At 44.4% G+C, this 23990-nt stretch overlaps 1 protein-coding gene across 7 annotated transcripts in view; it reads right to left on the reverse strand.

Annotated features, from left to right (window-relative positions):
- LOC119174787 (uncharacterized) overlaps positions 1–23990 on the reverse strand; it is a 52958-nt gene that overhangs the window by 27168 nt on the left and 1800 nt on the right. For 5 of the 7 annotated variants that reach the window (XM_075895110.1, XM_075895109.1, XM_075895107.1 and 2 more), the window contains exons 2-12: positions 23176–23403; positions 12807–13181; positions 9991–10138; positions 8823–8889; positions 8197–8278; positions 5264–5359; positions 3549–3620; positions 2994–3071; positions 2843–2905; positions 2542–2679; positions 1819–1917 (exon numbers count right to left, since the gene is read on the reverse strand). In XM_075895110.1, the coding sequence (XP_075751225.1) occupies positions 1819–1917; positions 2542–2679; positions 2843–2905; positions 2994–3071; positions 3549–3620; positions 5264–5359; positions 8197–8278; positions 8823–8889; positions 9991–10138; positions 12807–13181; positions 23176–23352 (1395 nt within the window). In that variant the 5' untranslated portion in view covers positions 23353–23403. Of the gene's footprint in view, positions 1–1818; positions 1918–2541; positions 2680–2842; positions 2906–2993; positions 3072–3548; positions 3621–5263; positions 5360–8196; positions 8279–8822; positions 8890–9990; positions 10139–12806; positions 13182–19003; positions 19433–23175; positions 23404–23990 lie in introns of those variants that run through there. The other 2 variants (XM_075895111.1, XM_037425851.2) reach the window with 1 other exon arrangement.

Here is a 23990-nt window from a genome sequence, read left to right on the forward strand (position 1 = left end):
TTACACTTCAGAATCTAAGGCAACTAAGTCAACAAAAACTACTAATTCAAAATATTCTGCATCTTGTGGGGATTAGTGCATAAATTACACTAAACATGAAATAGACGGCCACTACAAACTTTATTTTTCTATTTGTGGGAATTGAGGCTTTAGCCCATTGCCATTACGCGGGCTTTTCGCCTATTTCTGCCATTCTCACGCCCTAACACGACTCTCCCCTTCTGCGTGCTGTCTGTATTGGAAGAACGGGAGTGACGTTGAGCCCTCTCACAGGCGAGGTTGAAGAGCGGTGCGGTGTGTTCTTGCGTGGTCTTACTACGCCAAGCAGTGCCTCTCGGAGCCAATGCGACTGATCGGGCCCTGTGGTCACTGATCGTGAGAGTGTGCAGCATAGTTGCGAGGGCCCAATTCCTTCTGTGGCGTGTCACCGTGAACACCGATTGCCCACGGAGACGTGCTCGTGACACCCTTTGTATTGTACTTTCGCCCGTGGCAAGGATAAGCCTCGTTTGCTTTCCTGCCGCCTTTTGCAATGGGCACTGCATTGCGTTTGTGATGTTGCTGCAGTTAATTTGCGTGGAACGAATCATGAAATATCAATAAGTTTGTGAGGCCATGCAAACCCGCTGACGGAGCAACACGCTTTTCTGACCACGGCCGCCGATTCTTCGAACACCACCACGTGTAACGATTTAGACGGTCGTGCACTTTCTTTCCAAGTTTTTCTACGTGCGAGTTTCGCGGACCTTTCAAGCAAGCCACCCAACCTGCCTCCTTCCCGTGTGTTTTGGTTTTCAAGGTCGCCCTCCTGCCGCATCCTCCCCTCTCTTGATCACAACCCCTTCGCCTGTCTCTACCACTCCACAACGCCTGCCACACTGGTTCGAATTAGTTTCATTTTCTGGCTGGAAACAGGCCCAGAGCTGTTCCACGCGTTCTGGCATGTGTGTCGCATGTGCGCGTCTTGCTCGCTCTTGGTGTGCGTGTGAGGTCATGATGGCTGACAGGAGCACTAGCACGCTTTTTCGTGCCGCTCAACAAAACATTGAAAGTGTGACCACTTGGCTTGAAAGTAACCCGCGCGTTAGGTGCCGCGTTGCGGAGTGCTTGCTCATAGCTATTGACCGCCTGGCAGCCAATTTGCCTCTTTGGACGTCCCGGTATTCAGCTGTCGAGATGGTGAATATTTCGTGGGCTGCGGTGACGACTACATGTGCGCGAAACTGTTTTCGCGAGGCCGACTTCGTTGACGTCGGGCCCGATGCCGAGCCTGAAGCTTCCGAACAGGACCATTGCGGTGGCGATTTGTAGCAGCGCGTCGTCGACTCCGACCAGGGAGAGTGGGTGGGACATCTGTTGCGATGGTTTAATTACGGCCGATAATGCCTACACTGTAGAACCGTGCACAGATTGGCGCATTGTGAATGGAGTACGTGACGAGAGCGATTTGGAGGAATCGGATAGCGAGAATGACGAAACTTTGGAGCCAGTGCCGCCCGCAGCTTATGCCAGATGCAACTATGTTATAATGAGGGCAGAGTATTACGAGAGACACCATAGTCAAGGTGTCCGCAAATTTTGACCACCTAGGGTTCTTAATATTGCAGGCAAATGAAAGTACACGGGCTTCAAGCAATTTCGTCGCCATCGAATATGTGGCCACAGCGGCCGGAATACGATCCTGCAACCTGCGAGTCTGGACTCGAGCACCATAGCCACTATGGTGGCGGGTCATATGGTAGTTGAATCAGTGCTCATAGATTTAGTGCACATATTTTCTTCGGTGTTTAAAGCAAGACTATGCAATGTGAAACTTACTTTTGCTGAAAGCACCAGTTCAGCTTTCTGAAGTGCCTGGATATGATTCTCCAGAGAAGTTTTCTCTTCAGTCATGGCCTGATTTAACTCCTCAGCTTCCTGCATAAGCATATAAATGATTTTTGTACGTATAATACCAGTATTTGAAGATCAAAGGACAAAAAACTACACTGAACCAAGTAAAGGAATGTAGAAAGCAGAAAACCAAACACTGTAAAATAAGCATAGCATCATCTTCAACCCTTAAATGTCTTGCTAGTACATATCTTTAAGATTGTGTTTTATATTAATTGCAACGCATTGGCAGTGTAGTTCAGACATCATCATGAGTGTCATGCTAATTGTACCCCACCACCCAGCACAATCGCCCCTCAACGGTTTGGGTCTCACGTAATAAATAAAAATATAACACAAGCTAACAAATTCATAACGCAACCACCAACAGGTTTTACAAGTTCTTACACCAAGAACATGCCAGGGCCATGTCACAAGAAACATACTACTTGTTTAGATAGTCAAATTTATACCTACAAGACAAACTAATTCGGACAACTATGGCAATCGAATTAATCTGCCGAGGATGACGGAACTAGACGGCTGTAGTAATAACACCACAGCTCCCAACACTTTGTCAAGAGCAAACGAAAATTGCCCACTGCACACTTTCCTTGCATTTCAGTGAGTGTTAACAAAACCAGACCATGAGACCTCAAGTTCACCAACCTTGAGCTGGGTCTGCAGCTGTGCTATTTCCTTTTGATGCTTATCAGTGCGGGTCGCCAGGGCAATAATCTCTTTCTGAGCTGCTTCGTAGACTTCTCGCAGTCGCGAGCATTCGTCCTCGCTATTGGAAGCAGTATACTGCAAAAACAATGCAAACATATTTTTCGTACACTCAGTCAGAAGGAATGAAAAAGGAACTATTCCTATGCATGAGATACAGTGGACTCCATTTTGGGACAGAGGCCAGTCAGTGCTGCACATGCCAAGAAGGCAGCTTGGCTCTCATAGTACAGTGGCATACCTCTAGCTCCTGTACACGTCGAAGGGCTTCGAGTTTTTCCTGTAACGCTTTCTTCAACGACTCCTGCAAGAAAGCATTTCCGTAAGGATTGATCTTTTTCTCGCTGCAGTGTCTGTGCAAATTGAGTTAAGTGAATAAAAGGAAAGCTTACCTTTGCGGTGTCTTCATACCTCTCTCGCTCCTTCTGTAGCCGAGCAATCTCTTCTCTTAACTTGTCATCTGTAGCTGACTGAAAAAGCAAGGATCGTAAGCGTGGTCAAATGCCGTGCGGTATTTTTTAGCAACCCCTGTGCAAGGTTGCCATAAATATAATGAAATACAAACACAAACACAACGTAACCCAGTACTGGTTAGAGATGCACTACAGTACCTGCTTACCAATATACCGCAACTAATGTTATGATGATTTAGGCTACGCTTAAAGCTGTGAAAGCCGTAGATGAATGTTCAAACGCAATGAAAACTTCGTATCATCTTCATGCACAACTCTCGATTGATTTGTGGGGTTTAACGTCTCAAAACCACCGTATGATTATGAGAGACGCCGTAGTGGAGGGCTCCGGAAATTTCGACCACCTGGAGTTCTATAACGTGCACCCAAATCTGAGCACACGGGCCTACAACATTTCCGCCTCCATTTCATGCACAACTCTGTTGCAACAGTGTAGCTGTGCTTAATATATATACAATAAAACTGCATTCTCACCTTAGCACATGCTTGTAACTGCGCTTCAAGCGTTTCAATCCTGTTCAGCAGCCGGTCTTCTTCAATCATGGCCTGCAACACCAAAAAAAGAACTTCTGGACCACACCGAGCTAGTAAAAAGACTTTCACAGCTACTCATCAAGGTATTAGCTCCAATGAAGCAGTACTAATTAGAAAAATGAACCAAGCACAACTTTACTGCACAAAGTTTTTTTTAACAAATAAATGTATACAAATCTGCGCATAACACCCTGTAAAGGTGGTTTCACTGCAATACAAATGTGCTAAACCGTGGAAACATTAAGATAAATTTGCACTGCCGCGAAGCCCCCCTTGAAGGTTAAATGAACACATTAATCTGAAATCGATTCACGACTTTTTAAAGTTTAAAAGCTCGTTATACCGGCTGTTATGCTATAAGTAGAGTAAATTTAAATGTTACATATTTTACAGGTTATTGATTGCATTCTTCTGAAAGTCAATCCTGCTACAATTCAAAGTTGTTTCCACATTCTTTTAACCCCCCCCCCCCCTCCAAACAAAAAGGCATTTGCACAGGCCTTGTTTCAATCTAAAAAATACATGTATATTGTGCAGGTTAGTGAGGTATTCACAAATATGCCCGTTTTTCTTTATAAAAATATGCCATATCTCCTATTGGAATTCGATTCAAAATTATTCAACGAAAATCACTATTCACTTCAAAATTCGCTTCAGACCTTAAATTCACTATTCGCGCAAGCCTAGTAAAGTGTTGTCAGCAAAACTTCGGTTGCCCGAAATCATGTACATAAATAACATTTGGCTTCTGCATTGTCTCGTTTGATAAGACAGCTATTAAACAAAGTATGCATAGGAATCCTCTCAAACTTTTTTTTCTGCAGTTTTGCTTCGAAGCGCTTGAAAAATATTTTAGCATTGTTTAAGAGACATACGAAAAGTAATCAATTCGCACTTGCACTTCAATTTTCAAATTCCTTTAGCAGCCAGAATTTCACTTTTCACACAGCTCTAGATAAAAACTTTTTACGTCCAGCTCCAAGATATTTTCAAAAGCATATCATGTCTGAATCATGTCACATGCAGAAATATTAAAAACATGACAAGAATAGAGTATGCATTCGCAGAAAAATGTTCAGGGAATTCGCATTGTTGCAAACACTTTGGGAGTGACACAAAGGATTTCACATTCATTAATTTAGTTTGTCACTACACTAAAACCTGCACTTTAACAGTACAGTTCATTGTGCCATGACAAATTAATGAAATTCTGGGGTTTCACAAACCAAAACTATGGTGAGATTATGAGGCATGCTGTACTGGTGAACTTTGGATCAATTTATCGCACCTCTGTTCTAGATTGTACAACTAGATCTGAATATACATGGGTGTTCTTGCATTCTGTGCCTATTAAAACATGGCTGCCATGGCCACGCCCTTGAACTTAGCAATGCAGCACCCGAGCCGCTAAGTGACAACTGTGGGAACTTTAGCACTGTTGTTTCAGGCAACTGAATCAATACTCCTGCTGACCAGTTTCAAAATTAATGTGTATAATAATTTTAGCATCAGACTACATCAATTAGTTAGGCATTTATTCAATTAAATTTGAATATTTAAAAAAAAGAAACGACTTGAAGAGTAATTCAGGGACTAAAAACGTCGCCCAGAAATAATATATGTGCCCCCCAAAACAAAGAAAAACAACTCCGCACCTTCCAATTGTTCTCGCTGGCTTCTTGTGTGCTCGTGACGACTCGCTGAAGTGTGGCTATCTTGTTCTGAATAATCTGCTCCCTGTGAAGTGCCTCCTAACAAGGAAAAAAAATGCATTGACACCGGGACCTACACAAAATACAGTCCCCACAGTTTGCATCCCAAACCAATATGTTCCATTTTTCCTTATTTGTTTCCTGCTTGCCATATTGAGAGGCTGATAACAGTAGTAAAGATGGTACACTCAAACATTATCACAAAGCTGCATCTTACATGAAAGTAACTTTGTTATAACTGAAAATTCGTTATAAAGGTATATTCATACACAACAGTGGAACGCCGATTATACAACTTTCAGGGGACCACGCAAAACCATCGTATAATACGGGCGCCGTATAACCGAAAAACTAAGAATATAGCAATGACACTCAGCATTGCCCCAACAAATGGGTATAGACCGCCTGAATAAGCCCACGGCACGACCTTGTGTCTCTGCTAGAAAAGTAGATTAAATAATTCTTGACAGCGACAGCTAATGGCAGCGTAATTTAGTTGAAAGAGGTGCGAGCAAACCTCTATTCTCAAGTTTTAAGAGAATCGAATCTTACGCGCATTTTTCTACCGATAAATAGAGACCGAAAATTGCCTGCGCGTGAAAATGAAACTGAAACAGTATTTCCAATGGCCTCCTGTCAGAAGAGTCAGACACAGTGTCATCGCTATGACATAATAACGACCGACCACGAGTGTGCGTAGAATGCCTTCGTGTGCGACTGAGCAGCTATGCGCGTTGCAATTTGTGGCCTTGTGAAGTGCAACTAGTGATGTCTCCCGCTGTTAGTATGAACGTCGACGTTAAGTGAAAGTAATCTCTCGCAGTGAAAACAGGTGCGTCGCACCCTTATGCGTACGCAAGCCTGTGACTGCGAGTGCGACAAAGGCAGAAGACCAGCTGTATCTCAACCAGAAAATGTTCCCATGGACCTAAAACGTGAGAATATCAGCTTTTTGGCCGGCTGGAGCTACTTTCGTGTGGATAGAGCTTGACTAGGTAACGACCCCAGATACGTGCACACGCGATTACGGCGTGTGTAGAAGCACACGAACTTGCGGGACAATGAATTTTCCATTCTAAGAAGACATCTCTCTCCATCTCTACTTTTCTAATCGTCAACATAGGGGAACGCAAGTTTTTATTTAGCACTAGTGAATATTTGGTCCACGCTTGATTTCAGTAAAGGCATTTTTTTTCTTTTGGACAAAATCTGAATGTTGCAAGATGTGGGGTCAGCGTAAAACTGCATCGTATAACCAAGGTTTTTAATACATTATTCCTATGGGGATTTCGCCGGGAACTAACCGATTCGTCGTAAAATGCGGGGTGTCGCGAAACTGGGGGACGTGTAATTGAAGTTCCACTGTATATGAATTGCACGACTATTTTTCATCTACTTCGTTATAACCATGTTTTCTTATATGCAGGTTCGTTACATCGAGGCTTGAGTGTACGACATAGTCCTAGACAATGACAGACTATGGCAAATAATGAAAAGCGGCCCAGGCCATCAGACAGTGCAGCCCCAAAATACCAATACCACTTGAGTGGAATTAGTATTTAGTATAGGAAAGAAGGAAGCACTTATGCTACATTTGTCTATTGCTTTGCTTTACAGCAAGAAATGCCCGATGCAGAAATGGAGTCTGACAGAGATGAGTTGGCCGGCTGCCGGTGTTAGGGTATACAGCTTCTAGGATGGCTGTTTCTTACTATTGTGTATTATGAACAAAAGTCTTACAAGAAAATTATGATGCCATTATAAAAATTTACTCCTTGATACATGCTGAACTATTACTATAATAGTCCATTTCCTAGAAAGACTGCTCTGTGTATTATTAAATGTTAGCACATTATGCGATTCAGGCAAAAGACAGGCATTGTTCACAGGATGTTCCTTTGTAGCTTATTGCCCGACTACTTATGCAAAACTTTTTTTTTCTGCCAGCATAAATGGCTTGTAAACATGAATTTTAACATTTATAGACAAATTAATGCTTAAATCCTGCGATATATAATCAGCTGACCAAGGGCAACTGATCGAGAACAATATTCTTTTATGCTTCGAAATACCAGGTTTACACTATTGAAGGTCATAAGTCATCTTCCACGTACTAGTATCAAGTTAACTGATGTTAAAAAGAAAAAGAAAAGCCGCAAGTGAAAGTGCTTGCGAGAGCTCCACTACCTTAGAGAAGTTTTTTGTCTCAGAAGCAGGCACCAGATGATGATAGTGAGCAAGAAAAATATAGATGCTGAAATTTCTGGCTCTGGTGTCAGAATAAAAAGTATAATGATCATTCTTTTAGATTGTGGAGGCTATGATAAGTTTAAACATATCTTCGGTGCAACTACTTGACCTTAAAAAACAGTCCCCACAGATAAAAAAGGCACCCAATTAACGAAACCTACGACAAATGTATTTGTTGCTGAAAGCTTACACCTGGCTGTGGGCATCATTTGGTTCGTGAAGTGATGCACAGGTGCAACAATTGGTTTCTGAATGTTCTAGGCTCAAGGTCATTTCCAGCTAGCGGTAATACCGTCACTTCTTTAATTCCTGGATTCAAAAGCTGCTATTTCTGCCAATTTTTTGTGACACAACAACTTTCATTCAATTAAAAGATAAAATTTTGCACAGGAGCCATTATACATTAACACGATCCGAAAAAGAACTTTTTAGGAGATCAGAAGTAAGTGTTTTGGTTGGCCACTGGAAACAATGGACACAAATGGATGCAGTACTACATCCATTTGTGTCATGAAACCATTCAAGTCTTGGAAGTACCAATGCACCGTACGTATCCATTCGTGTTATCATTGCACGAGGCGGGCCAAATGGCCCAGAAGTATGTTGTTCTTGATTTACAAACCTACCTGAATACAGTGGGACAGTTGATACAGTTCCTGAGTTGTGATTGAGGTACCCGCTCCAGCAGGAATAAGTGTTGTAGAAGGGCTGGCAATGAAAGAAAAGTTTTAGAGTATATGACGATTGTAGTCCCTCGGACATGCAGCTTGAAACACACAAACAGATGGAGCAAACATTAAAACAAGGAGATATGAAAGGCTGTGAAAGCAGAATGTAGAAATGCAATATTCTGTCAAAACATCGCTGTCAAGCACAACACGAAGTGAAAACTAATGCCGACAAACACACTGCACATTACAGTAGACAGATATCTTCATGAGACACCTTATTAAAAAGACAAACTGATTGGCCCTAATTGCATTATGTTAGCCAGGTACTCTGCAAAGGCGGACCAGAAAGAAGGAATAAGAAGGATGCCTGAACAGATAACGTGGATGTTCACTCTTTAATAGAGCAGCCCACGAAGATAACTTGTCAAGTCCGCTTGGAAATTCAGGTGAAAAGGTTTCTCTCTAAAATGCATCTTTCAAATTATTTTTGGCAATTAATTCAAGTTATAAGTCTTTGAGTATGCCAAGAAAAAAAGGGCTAGTACAAAAAAATATTGCGCATGTAAACAATGTGGCTATACCTGGCTTTGGCTTCTTTCCCGTCGGGCAGGAAGAGCCGCAGTGTTGCCACGATGCACCCATGGGTCACTGTAAAACAAGAATATTTATTCAAAACAACCCACACAAACATGTGAGAGCAATGTGGACACACCAAACGTAGGTATAGGGAGTACAAATCAATACGTACACACAGAAGCAATTTTTCACCACCTTGAGCACAAATATTACCTAGAAGGGCGGCTACTCACAAATGTAACAAATGTACCAAGCTTTTAGTCAAAATCTAACAAAATCCACGGAACGGCGCCCACTAACAATCATTGTGTCAGCTTGGCTCACCGCCTTATGCAGATTTTCATCAACAGATGCCAGATAGGAAAAAGGATACATATAGAATGCTAAATATGCTCATTAGAATGAGTGTCACAACATCAACCTAAATGCAGTTTCGCCGATTCTCTTCAATGGACACACACATAAGATGCTTGAGACTGTCTGTGCAAAAGGCATGGATCACAATGTAACGTCTGTTGCCAACGTAAGTGGGACTGACGGAAAGTCTTATGCCATGCATGAAAATATTCCTGAATCACAAAAACAAACTTGATAGGCCCTACAAATTTAACACAACATCGTAATTGTTGGTGTTTCATGTCCCGAAACCTTGATGTCATAATGAGAGATGCTTAGTGGAGGGCTCCGGAAATTTCAGCCACCTGGTCTTTTTTCACACCAATCTCTTACACCAATGGTTAGATTGACGCTTTACATCAATCTCACCATCTAAATGTGGCCACTGCCTCTGGCATTCGATCCTGCAACTTTTGGGTCAGCCCTCGAGCCCCACAACCACAACACAATTGCAGTTGGTAATCTCACACTATGTGCAATCCTACTATCATTAATATGTGCAAGGTCTCGTTTCAAGTATTAAAATATTGATTGATATGTGCGGTTTAAGGCCCCAAAACCACCATGTGATAATGAGAGACGCTGTAGAGGAGGGCTCCGGAAATTTCAACCCCCTGGGGTTCTTCAACGTGCACCCAAATATGAGAACACGGACACTTCCTCCTCCATCGAAAATGCAGCAGAGTACCTTAGCCACCAGACTACCATGGTGAGGCCAGTATTAAAATATTGAAAACTTTTCTTTTTGAGGAACTCATTTCAAAAAAGAAAATTCACCTTTCCGGGAGTTCTCCACCACATCTACACCGAACTGTACAATGTCACCAGAGCAAACTTCCTGGGCTGGCGACTCCTCAGAGCCTTTGCTTAGACGCTGGTTGTTGACAAACGTGCCATTGCTACTCTTGGTGTCTTGCAGATAAAACTGAAATCACCAAAAAGAAAAATGCAGTGCTTTAATCTGGTGAGACAAAGATCGGCAACTGCAACAATGGCTTTTCATCATCGGGTAGTCCACAGCACGATGAAGGCATCTACCAATTATCTCTAACCCACCCTATTGTGCTTGAGCAGATTCAACCTTATGCCTAGAATTTTTTTATTTTGTCGCTCAACTCGACATTTTGCCATTGTAGGCCACACTTCTTATTTTTTCATGTCCACTCATACATTCTAACTCACCATCGGTAATCTGCACTTATCGTGATAACCCCTGCCAAGGTCCATTTCTTCCTCTCAACAGCTGCTAGGATATCAAGCAAGTCCTCTAACTTATCCCGTTGTCTTTCGGCCTCTCATAGCTAAACCTACATCATTTTCTGTTTTACTGCGAGCCGAGTGGTGCTTAGCTATTCAAGTTTCTTCGTGATATGCCAGGTTGTTGCCCTGTATGTTACATACGGTCGATCGAATATGACGGTGGCACACTTTCCGATTTGGTGACAGTAGTGTGTTACCGGTCACAAGTTGAGAAGCGTAAATATGCCCAACAAATTTTCCTTTTCTATAGATACATATAAGTAGGCTCATTTGTTAGTATTTGGCCTTGACGTACAAGCCCTTTCAGTAATTCGAAAATACGGGTTTCCATCAAAAACTCTTACTCTGTCGCTGGATCACCTAACATCATTGCTTTTAACAATAATTCCATCAAGAACTCTTACTCTGTCGCTGGATAACCTAACGTCTTTGCTTTCAACAATAACTTACTTCAGTGGCATGCCTCTTCGTTTCTCTATCGTTTGCCACCCAGTAACACTAGCAGTGTGGTGGCCACAAAACTGCATCATTTTAAAACTTGTTGCCAGTCCAATTGGTAAATGCTCCTTTATGTGAACAAGACTCGCAGCGACAGACGAAAAAGCATGCAGAAGGACCAGATGCCATATAGTTGTGCTGCTTTTTGCTTTGAATTTCTGTCTTACTTACCCAGAGAAATATGCATCGGTAGCTCCTACGCAGATAACTCGGGCATAGAAGAGTTGCGTGAGAAAGTACGCATCTTTAAGTCACTGCTGTGCTTGGCCAGTGCATGCATTTTATGATGCTTCAAATTATCTTAAGAGTTACAGTTTAAAAAAAGCGGGCAAGCAGTGATACAGACAGCAGATTCCCGCCAGTATAGCGGGGTACTGCACAAGTGAAGTCCCATGCAGGCCACCTATACCTTATTTACTCGCATAATCCTCGCACTTTTTTTGCCGGAAAAGCGATGAAAAGTTGGGGGGTGCGAGAATTACGCGGAGAAAACTTTCTACGAAAACGTACAGAGCGAAAAAGAAAACGAAGTGGCCACAAATCGGGATTCTCATACCAGCAACTAACAGCAAGCTTAAGAAATACTAATTAAAACTTACCTCAACAATAAAAGCAGAGGTTCAACACAAGACAAGATTTAATTGAGATACAAAAAGTGGAAGTAAATAGTCGAGAATTAGAATACCATACGGAAAGCTTGCGGACGTTGCGGGCGTAGCGGTAGCGTTCGTCGCTCAACAGGAGCTCTCAAAAGGTAAGCGCGAGACGTCAGTATTGGGCTGATGGCTATTTAACAGAATTGTCCTCAGTTTCCTTCTTAAGAAATTAAGTTTACCATCAATCCCAGTTTTAGGCACACGGCAGGCCTAACACGTCTTGGTGGCTTTCAGCAGCCATCACCAGTAGCGAACACAAAACTCGTAGACTCCGAAGGGCCTACCGGCGGCCCTGTTGCCGTTCTTTAGTGCATTATCTATCACTTGCAACTTGAAAGCAGCAGCCATACAGCTTCAGTATCGCCTCATAACTTGAGAAGGTTACCGACGCAACATACAAAACACGCCGTAACGCGCACTGGCCACTTCGGCTTGGCAATGGTATGCTTGATGCTTAAGAGATGGCACCAGATGACGTGCGCTATCATCATAAGTGGCCGGAAAGAGCAGACGACATTATTGCAGCAGTTTTCGGGGGTGCGATAATTACTCGATGAAAAAAAATCGTATTTTTGTTGGGCGATGTGGGGGGTGCGAGAATTGTGCGGGTGCGAGGATTATGCGAGTAAATACGGTACATCCCATTCCGCATCGGTGGCTGTGTTTGTGTACACTACTTATGCAAGTTGTGTCGACCAGCGGCCAGAAGAGAGCAAGATCAATACGCAGCTCAATGCAATTTTTGGACTTTCCACGTAGTCTTCATGTCTTGACCTAACCTCAATGTGCCACATATGACTTGCCAATCTCTTTGACGCAGGCACTACCATGCTCGGTGGGTTGTTCAACGTGCCATGTTTTCGGACCAATGTCAAAAGCATTATTTGTTTCTTAAAACTAATGTAATTAAAGACTAATTGCACACATGTTTTATGCCTACAATTTCATTCTTATGTAAAAAATTAAGTTACTGCAGCAGAATTAAATATTCTATTACATGCCAATCAAAATTAATTAACTCCTGCAACAACACATTGCTTCATTTTTTAAATATAATATTTAATGGATTAGAATTATGTTATGCATTTGACCCATCTGCAAACAGAACGTGTTTCGCACCCGAAGTGGATATACACAGCCTGATAAAGCAGTAAAAGGCTGGGAAGCTTTGGCACTCACTTTTCCATTTTCATACCAGAGCAGAGCATGGTTTCGCGAGAGAACCTTGCAGTCAAAGATGGCGTTGTTCGGTGCCTGTCGGCATCGGGCCACCGACCGGCCGACCTTGGCAGGCTGGTCGAGGGCGAGCACTCGTTCGGGAAATGGGTGCGAGTTGGGCCGGCAAGTGAGGACGGCTCGAGGTACCCCGGGCTTGGGTGGTGGCACATCAGCCGGCGAAAACACTGGAGCCTGCTGCAGGGGTGCCCCGTTCCCCACTGCTGCGGGAGGAGTCACGTCCCCGGGCAGGAAACCAGCCTTCATGGTATCGGCCTCATCCGGCGCCGACCCGTTTTCAGCCGGGGTAGCCGTGGCGGCTGCTATCTGGGTATCCACCTGTGCAAGTCAGTGAGCACATTACTCCACTGATGGTATGAACAATACCATAATTTCAGATGCCCAGATGCATGTACAGTTGATCCTTAATAAAACAAACATGTATTTTAAACATCTATTGCCACTCGCAGCACACGACTAACATCATCATTACAAATTAATAAAGCAAGGGTATTCAGTGACTCATATTACTTATCTCATTATAGCAACTTTTGACAGTATCAACAATATGTGTTTGTTGAGAAGGTTAGCTACAAGTTTCGTAAATTCAAAAAGTGCACATAAATTGGAAGTAGTGAGATAAACACACAAAAAAGAGAATACAACAGAAAACGCTGGTACTTGCATTGTTCTCTATCTCAGTACTCTCATCTTTTTCTAGCCCTTTTCATTTTGTATAAGTGTGCATGCATGTTTTATTACAGCCAAAGGACAGTGTTTCTAACATTTATGTAAAGTTAGCTTCTCAGTTGCATAACCTTCAGATCTCTAAGTATCTTAAATGCACCGATTTGCTATATAACCACACCAAAGTTTTGAATGGGGGGGGGGGGGTGCCAGAGACTATCAAATGCCCTCTATCGAATGCCCAATGTTCGCACTATCTGTTCATTGATAGGGAAATCAATGTTCAATAAATTAATCTATTTAAAAAGAAGAAAAGGAAAGAAACAAACAAAAGCAAGGATATCACCAAAAACCTAGCTTTGCTAGAAAATTCTTAACACAAGCCTTTTAGGCTATTAAAAGCATTTAGTTGCCTAAACTTTGCTAAAAGAGAATCTGTCCCTGCAATCATTCAACCTCTGTGGGAATGATGGGTAGTACACAAAGTTACCTAGTCTTCATGCTTGCAGGCTTCGAACGCACTCGAGGCTTCGTTTATTGCAGCGCTTTGGTTTTCTTTAATGTAAAAGAACAGACCATTGTGAACTTCGGTGACCCTACTTGAATATGTGAGCCTAAAATGTTAACGTGGTGAAGTGGAAATGCCGCACATTTCCTGGTTGTCATTTCATAATAAAGCGGCTCCAAGCCACGTAAAGTCAAACGAAGCCGAAAGAACAAAGATTAGACAAATTTGTGTACTACCCCATGCTGGCTGAAGCGTCGTGCGTTGCAGCTCTCCCAGACACTAGCACCAGAGAGTTTCCTCTAGTGTATTTATGGGAAACTGTATGATGAAAAGGAAGGAAAAGGCTTCTGGCCTTTTCTACAGAACCTAAGCTAGTAGTTCTAAAGCTGATGTTCATAAGCTTTTACATATGCAGGTTAGCCTCTCTTTCACCATCACTTATTGTTTTTAAGGTAGAGTCATGCTGCCAGAATAACGCTGTGCTACAGTTAAAGGAGTTGAAATATTCCTTATCATCAACAACTTCCAAATGAGGAGAAATGGCCTGCCACACCATGGAGTAGATCGATGCCTAGGTTCCTTCGCATCATTGTCTGTTAGTTCTCATCAATATTGCATTTAACAAGGAAAGTTTACACTTCTTTCCTTGAGAGTCTTTTATGGTTATCTTATCCAGTACAGTTGCAAGGCTAGGTTACAAGCCATGCATTGATACAGGAGCCAAGCGGAAGCCTGCAATGTAGGTATAGTTTACTCGTTGCTCCTCGAGGCAAGCATTCAATAAGAAGTGGTTTGTTGGTTGGTTTGTGGAGTTCAACGTCCCAAAGTGACTCAGGCTCTGAGAAACACCCCAGTGCAGGGCTTCGGATAATTTTAACCACCCGAGGTTCTTAAATGTGCCCTGAAGAGCAGTGTACATGGGCTGGTCACATTTTGACTCCATCGAAATGAGACTTCCACAGCCAAAATTGAAACCGCGTTGAATTGGTCAGCAGCCGAGCATCGTAACCACAATGCCACTAAGAAGGGTCATTCAAATCATCAGAAGCCACCTCACCAGCCTCTTACAGACAGAAACCTTCAACTGCAAGAATAATGCAGCAACCAGTGCCAATACAGGATTGGAGCGAAAATGTAGTCAATCACAAAAGTTTAATGACAAGGCAAACACGCCAAGAGCCTCCTTACAACATTATCACTACACAAGAGGCAATCGACAGCAGCCCCATGCCCAGAACACATCCCTCCCTCATTTGATGGCCTGCCTATTTTGCTACTGGGCACGAATACTTTTAAGTTTATCACTTTCTGGCACGACAAGCTCTTCGGCAGCCGCGGCTCCATGTTTCTGTCAGTAGGGTAGTCTATATGCAGAACTGCTGTCAGTTGTAAACTTTCTCACAAAGCGATACCTATGTAATGACCACCGCTGGAAGCACAGCATGGTAGCTTTGATTCTGCTATCAAAGTAGTTGTGGGACACCCATATCACAGATAAGTGCGCTGTGTGGAAACAACAAACTTAACAGTGTTCTGCGCGATATGAGAAAACCGATATACTAGTGAATATCACGGAGACCAGTTTCTGGGCTATCGCGAAGTTTGACGGTAGATGACACATCAATGGGTGGTGAATACAGGCAGTTTAGCTTGCGGCGGTCCGTAAACTTTTTGCGTTGACAGTAGATGTGTAGCAACGTTCTGTAACCCTAGACTTGTGTTTCAACAATTTCTTGTATTATGCGAACAAGCCCAGTTGACAACCAGTACTGCAGCACTTTCCACTTACATGGGCAAAATAAACGTGAATATTCAGATAGTGTAAAGCGTCCATCAGCCGCACTTGCGCATACAGAGTTTATTTTAGTACGGATGTGCACAGTTTCATCGCTGTACACTGCACTGCATCTTGACATCGAATATAAAGGCGCGGTGAAATGGAGACAATAAAGCAGTGTCCCACACTACACACAGAAAATTACATTCCAGCAAGAAGCCGTGCGTTTACGGCAGAACGAGTTTTGAAAATGCTCTGGACAGAAGAGCATTTACACACCTGAGCAATTTAAATCTCTTTAATGCATCAAAAGAATGTACAGTACCTGCGGATTGAAACGCAACATCAAAACTGTTGACATGACAACAGGTATGCACAACTTTTCTAAAAAGCCACACCCTGCAGCTACAAATCCAATTTTAAAATTGTGGCATTCTACATTCCTGAATCGCAATATGATTATGAGGAATGGTCTAGCGGAAGGCTCCAGAAACTTATACCATCTGCGGTTCTTTAACATGCTGTTCTTTAGTACACCTATCTCTAGGATGCCATTTCCTTCGAAATGCGGTGACCACAGCGAGGATTTGATCCCATCATTACTGAGCCAGCAGCTGAGCATTATAACCACTTGACAACCACAGCAGGCTGTAGCTACGAATCTGGCTACTAACATTAGTACTGACCCCAATGCACCTGTTGACAAAACTGAAGATGGTTGAAATGAAAGCAATGCTGATATCTGAGCTATGCTAATGAGGCACAGCGTAGTGGAGGGCTGTGGGAATTTTTGACCATCTAGTGTTTTTTAATGTGCACTGCCATTGCACAAAACATGGGCTTTAGCATTTCACCTAAATTGAAATGGGACCGCTGCGGCTGCAACCGCACCTGCGACCTTCGGGTCAGCAGCCGAACACCCTAACTGCAACACTATGGTGACAAACTGAAATAAAAGTATGTGCATTACTTAGCACTAAGGTGTCTCTTTTCAATCCATGAGCATGTCACATGCATGCTACAGTTATTTCATGCAGTTCAGTTTCAGTGAAAAAGCATTGTTTACCCAAATATGATTGGATAAACATGACCTACTTATGAGAAAGAAGCAGTGAAGCATTATCTATAGTATTTAATTTTAGTACAAAAAAACAAAAAGGAATTAGCCATAGGAGCACGACTTCAAATGATCACCTTGTGCGTTTGTCTTGCCCTTCTATGTGCACGTTAATATAAGGTCTGATTCGGCTGCACTTTCTGCGCTAGTTCAAGAGTGCATCACTTTAGTCCTCAATTTTGCGAGCGCAGCTCGCACCACTTGCCCTTCTGCAGTCAATCCGACGTCCTGGCCCACGAGTTCATCGGCACTAGCTTCCCTGCGAGTTCTAGTCTCTCGCAAGTAGCGCAAGGTATCAGTGTTACAGCACTTTCACCCTCGATTTGACCATTGAACCGAAACCGCTAGTGACATGCTACACCAACACTAGAAGAACTGGTGCAGCACTGGCATGCACTTTCGTGAACTACGTCCAAAAAGTGCAGCCAAATCGAGGATACCTATACAGACAAAAAAGTTTAGGGAAAAAGGCAGGCTTGAAGCAATGAGATATTGTTGAACAGAGAATGCTGTAGCTGGAATTGACATTTCGACAAGTTCACTTATCAAAACAGGGGCTACAACAATATTGGTAGTATAACTACATGCTCATACTGTTGCAGTGAGCACAATGCCTGCACTTATTTAGCACAATTAAAATAGAAATGCCTATTATAGGTGTCAGATATTATGCTTTATGTTTATTCTTTTCTATATTCCTTTTTCTTCAGAGTACTAAAATGCAAAGAAAGCTTTCTGAACCAATTATTTTATCTTGGAGCCTTGTGTTTATGAGGTTACAAGGAGGAATGCTTATTATGATAGAAAGCAAGCAAAGCAAGGGAATCTTGCTGTCAGTTGCTGCTTTCAGGAAAATCAAGCCACCACAAGTTGCACCTCACTTTCTCCTATGACCTGCTTTCACAAGTCATTAGAAGAGAACATCCCAAGTACAGGTAACTAATGCAGCCGATGTGTATATAATGGTGCCCCTTAGGATTGAGACCGGGAAAAAGAATCCACCTTCCCACTTCCTTCATATCGTTGTGGCTTTCAGAAAGTCGCAACGATTCTACCATAATGCCCCATGTTGTCCGTCACAAATTAAGGCAGGGCCTCAGGAATACACAGGGACTAATGATAAAACATGCAAATGGTAGTGTGCGTGATGTCATACTGCTTACGGTGAAGTTGGTGCAAAGGCCCGAAACAAAATGTGCACAAGTTTCGACAACGTGTCGGCAACTCAAGTCACCACGCGGTGAAGTTGAATCACTCGGGCCAATGGTTCAGGCTAAGATATAAAGCTAGCGAGATACGGGCCGGAAAAACACCAATGTGCACGCACTCCAGTATCACCTCGTTGCGCGTGATACGCCCTGCGTCGAAGCATTCAATAATGACGGTGTTTCAAGTACACACCGACTCCGGAAAGGCTACATGTCAGCGGCACTACATATAAAGCAAGCAGCGTAGCCGGGCAACTGGTGCGGAGCCGGCTGTCAAGAATGCCGCATCCGTATTATGGTCTCCAAGCAAAAACATTTTGTGGTTGGGCGGATACGCGCGTCACAGCTAGTCCCAACACAAGTAGCGAGCCGAACGGAGTCAAACGCACGTCAAGGCTGCATGCACATACCACACGCCCTTGAAGTAAATGACGCTTCGCGACCGCACAGCACCAGGCATCGGTCCCAGTTCGCAATTATGCAAGCTCATCGAGTCCGCTAAAACGCATCGCCTGCCGAGATGGAAGAAAAGTTTACGAAACCGCGCCGAGCTACGCACTCGATGGCCGCAGGGAGTGCCAAGCCTTCCGCAAGCCACGGTTCATTGCCCGGTTCGGCTCTATTTGCACATCGACGCTCGACAGCGCTCCACCCAAGCAAACAGAATCGGCTCTGCACCGGTATAAACAACGACAGAAACTTCGAGGTTGAAAAATAGAGAAAAGTTTCACACGATTGGGCTATCTATCGAAACGAATTCGTGTGGCCGACGCTCAAGACGGGCCTATCTCGAAGCGAGATCTCTACAAGTTCTCCCAAACCGCGCTCGGTCGCTGCACTCGAGATGCCATTTAATTTGCTTACCTTGGCGGAATCCTTTCGGTAGACAACCATTAACACTGCGACACACGCAAAGTCATTTGGAGACCGCACAACAGCGAGCAAACGGGCAAACACACGGCAAAGCCATGGTCACGGCACGAACGAAAGACATCTCGCAAGCCGCCAAAGCTGCAGCCACAGCGAAGGTGTAGTTGTGCTGTAGTTTCAAGCGAGGCACACAAACAGCGCCGTCCGGCTCGTTTCCATTGCGACGAGCTAGCAGAATTTTCTTCGGAGCGCTGGCTGCTGATGCGAGAGGTGCTCTCCTTTCGCTAGCTGGACGATTGTTTCGGAGGGCAAACGTCGGGGTCGGCCGCTCACGACGGTCTCGTAGTGGACAAGGCCGGGTGCGTAACGTTTCACACACAGTCAGCACATGAGAGTCGGCGAGGCAGGCCTACCTCGTTCGTGTAGGGCCCAGCACTTTCTATAAAAAGCAGTCATATGGGAGAATCGGACGGTAGCGCCCAGCGTAAAACGTCATTTGCCCGGTTCGAGAATAGGCAGCCGCAGCAACAGCAGAAAAAGAAACAGGTAGAAAACCACGGACGGCGGCGGGACGGGCGGCCAGCGAACCGCACGAACACACACGCGCGCACAGGTTTCTCTGGGATCCGATAATCGGGGCTAAAAAGGCGGAGAAGGAAGGAGTAAATGAAGACAAAAAGTCGAAAAACCTCTGCGGAAACCCGATGAGAGTACTTGCCAAAGGTGCTCGTTCAAGTACTCTCGCCCGCCGGGCGCGAAACGGGAAGCAGCGCTAGCGACGAGAGCGTCACCTGCCGAAAGCCTCGAAAACGCGCGGAATCCGAGAGAGGCACTCAATATTTTAAATATTAAAGACAACTGAGCGACCGTAAACCTCCTTTGGTGCATCGCTTGAAAATTGGACAATAGTTCGTCAATTTTGTTAGCGAAGAATCCGAAGCGCTTATCACTTTGTTTTGAATATTACAGGGCACACCTACTAGCACGCTGATAAGGTTCCTAACTTATTTGTTCTTTATCTTTTCTGCTTCAGCTCGCAGTGAAAGGTTCAAGGCTTTGTGTGCGACGTTGCACTGAAGAAAAACTAAGCACCTAGTTTCTGACGGCCAATACGCACGCCACTAGAGGCATGCAATCTGGAGTACCAATATGAGAATTTTACTTTCCTTCTTGCTACCTCGCTCCTCAGTTTTCGCTGAACCATATCTCTTAGCACGTGTTCTTTTGCAAGGCCGAGTGGCAAACTGTCGCGAAAACTCATGGCTTTGGACACCGCGTAGCGAAATATTAGCTATGGGTGATCACGATACGACATTACAAGTAATACGCTGTCCTGCTTCGCAGCGTAAGCAGGCAACCACCACAACGATTCAGTGCGGAGTTGGCTGTCAAGAATTTCCACTGAGGAAGCCCTGAATGTATACTGAACCTGCATGGCTTAGGTCCCTGAATGAAAGAACTAATGTGTTTTTTTAAAGGTTTGTTTATGGAATTCTGACATTGTTCACTTGTCATCAATCACTGCGATACACCGAAAGGACGTCATTGAAATTGCACAACTAAAAGAACGGCTCGCGACTGCGCGTATTAGAAAACGTACAGTACAAACTGTGTTGTAGCACATGCTACTGCTACAGGAAAATCGGTAACATTATATGCACTCAAGTATTGTGGACTGCGTCATCTTCATACACTTATATGAAATTGCGCATGAGCACCAACCCTTAAAGTTCATCGTGAAGCTCAACGTCGTTTTACCCAGCTATCTTATAATACATTAATACTAATATAATACATACTAATATAATACATTAGCGATTCCCAATATGTCGTAAGTGTGATAACGTCTGCGCGGAATTCGAATAACAGCCAACATGCCGTTAAAGACAAATAAAATATGAACAAAAAAAGAGGGGGGTATGGTAGAGCTTGTCAGTCACATATATTACTCAACAGCGGCCGTGGGCAGCAAAGTATCAAAACATAAATACTAAACTGATAGATCAGAATATAGAGGTATGTTTGACTCAGCCTAACGATATAGGAAACCGCTTAGCGAACAGACTGCACACGTGTTCGTTACGAGAGCTAGGTTGAATGCCATGACAAAAGTGATGCATCATTGCTCTCGCGAAACGACGTATACGCCTGACAGATCTCGACAAAGCATACAAATAAAAAAAAAGGTTTTAATTGAAAAGCACGTTCTCAGTTAGAAAGCAAAAAAAGAATGACGTGTGAATTCTTCGCTGGTGACTGTATATGCTCACGCGTTCCAAGCAGTGGTATGCGTACATTGTGGCGTACAAAACGCAGCGCCGTACGCATGCGTAATCCTGTGGCGATTTTGGCTGCAGCATAAAATGCCCCCCCCCCCCCCCCCCTCTTCTCCACATGCACACGCACACACCGGCCTCTTGTAACACACAAAACGCAGCAACAACACTGCACTAAAATGACGCCTTTGCCGTATATAGCGATACAATACCCAATAAGGTAAATCCATCTAGTTTGGACTAATCAGCCGTGAATAGGACAACTTGCACTAATCAAGTCGATGTTTAGAAGTCTAGAAAAAGAAATGTCTCGGAAAAGACGCGTAGTGTCACGGCGATAAGTTTCAGTGGTCTTCCAACTATATAGCGATTAAGAATTAAATATGCCTCCCGGTTGAGTTATAACAGTTTTGTTTTCTGTTCCTCCAGCGGTGATGCACATTTGTCTTGTTTATTTAGCACTTACATATTCGAAAGAGCAATTCCATAGCATCTCCATCGGACGAATTCCCACCAATGAATTCGTGGGCATGTACGCTCTGCAATTCATCGGTCGAGTGAATATCGTCATCTAATCCTGCAGATAATGTGGCGTGTATATCAGCTAAGACACATAAATGGAAACATTCATTCCTCTTTGTTTTATCTTTATCATCGTCGCTGTGGTGGCCGCCGAGCGCGTGCCATGTCCTGGCGCCGTTATCGGCAGCGACTCCTTATACGACAGGTGAACGCGGATTTCAGCTATAGCTTAGTAATAAACGTCGAGGACTTACGTCTAGTAACCACGATATGACTATGAGAGATGTTGTAATGGAATTAAGACTCCGGAAATTCGACCCCTTAGGGCTCTAGCATATCGCCTTTACCGAATCGCGGCCTCCGATGTATGTATATAGGGAGTAGATTCGCTATATAGCTACCTTCGGATTGAGCTAGCTTGGGAACATGGGTGTAGGCATGGCTTTGTCATTGACGGATAAGTGCAAACCCGCGTTGCATCGTGGTGGGCAGAGCCATAGGCAGACATTTCTTTTCTGGAGGGGGGTGGGGGGCAGCCCTTTAGTCTGAAGTGGGGACCAGGAAGGCAAATGGCCATTTTGCTCTATGTATAGCGTGCATAACAAAAAACAATATTGGTAGGGTCTATGTTGCCGGTAGCCGGTAGAGTATATCACCAACCGCGGGTGCCGGCAGTTCTTTCCTACAAGAGGGTTTCAAGTGACGTTCTCAGGGGAGTGTGCCGAGGCTGGTCTGGTGCTGCCGAACGGCGAGGGGCTGCCCAGGCTAGAGGAATAGCGTGACGTAGGCGTGATATTTTCCACGGCGTGAAGTCCACTTGAAACAAATGGCACTGCGAGCTAGCCGCATACTGCCTGGAAAATGCCTGTGGGGCACGTTAGGTTAGGTTAGGCTACGTTATGTTAGGTTAAGTTAGGGATGCTCAAGTCCTTGACTATCCTTGACAATAGTGATCAGGTTGCGAAATGTCGGAGAGCGAAAATAGCTAAATGATGGCTTAAAGCTAGAAATACAGCAAGCCGGCAAGACAGGCTCACCAGAAATGTGCCGGAAGATAAGTCACATGGTCATGGGCAGTCAATAAGAAAAAACTGCAGGCAACTTGTTTTCCGAGATAATGTGCCGGTTGCTGGCACTAAAGGCGCGGCCAAAAGTATTTGGGAAAAAAAGGGGGGGCACGGGCCTGGTGTGCTACCCCCTGGCTACGCCACAGCGGTGGGCAGGGTGGCATTTTCTTGCCGGTGACCAGGCCTGAAAAAGGTGAAGCTGCCGCAGTTCGGAATTCAATTCGCAATCAACTTTTACTGATCGGCTAGCGCAGCAGAAGAAGCAACCAAAAGAAAAAAAAGAAAGGAGAGGGGTTCTTACGCGTGCTCGGAGCCTCGCTGGCATCACGGCTGGGGGATTCCTCGCGAGGTACCTCAGCCGCTTCTGCCAGCGAACGTAACTGTCGTACTTCCTGGCGAGGAGCTCTTGCATTCCCGGTGAGAAGGACACCAGTGCGTTGGCAGTGATGAAAGGCACCGTGACGTCCACGTCGTCCATAGCCGGGCGCCAAAGTGTCCGCCCAGCAGCCAGTCACTCTCGCCGCATGACCTGCGCGATATGCCGTGAATCACGTCTCCGACAAATCCGCGTGCGACTGGTGATTGTGTCAGCTGGTTACAACGTGGCTCAGACATGTATCCAACTGCGCAATCCTTTTGATCAGCGTATACCATGACCTGGTAAATCTGAATGGCCCGCGACTGTTCGCTCATTTGCTGCGCTCGCTTGATCTTCAAGTACGAACGTTTGCCCACTGCAATGATTTTGCCCAACCTTACAAGTACAGCAAAAGACATTGCATTAAGCTAATCAGTTGTATTCAGTTGTAAGGCTGAAAACTGCTGTTGTTTATTATTGATTGATTGATTGATTGATTGATTGATTTGTGGGGTTTAACGTCCAAAAACCACCATATGATTATGAGAGACGCCGTAGTGGAGGGCTCCGGAAATTTCGAACACCTGGGGTTCTTTAACGTGCACCCAAATCTGAGCACACGGGCCTACAACATTTCCGCCTCCATCGGAAATGCAGCCGCCGCAGCCGGGATTCGAGCCCGCGACCTGCGGGTCAGCAGCCGAGTACCTTAGCCACTAGACCACCGCGGCGGGGCGTGTAGTTTATTATGCCGTTAG

The sequence above is a fragment of the Rhipicephalus microplus genome, chromosome 5, assembly GCF_043290135.1.
Source record: "Rhipicephalus microplus isolate Deutch F79 chromosome 5, USDA_Rmic, whole genome shotgun sequence".
Lineage (NCBI taxonomy): Eukaryota > Metazoa > Arthropoda > Arachnida > Ixodida > Ixodidae > Rhipicephalus > Rhipicephalus microplus.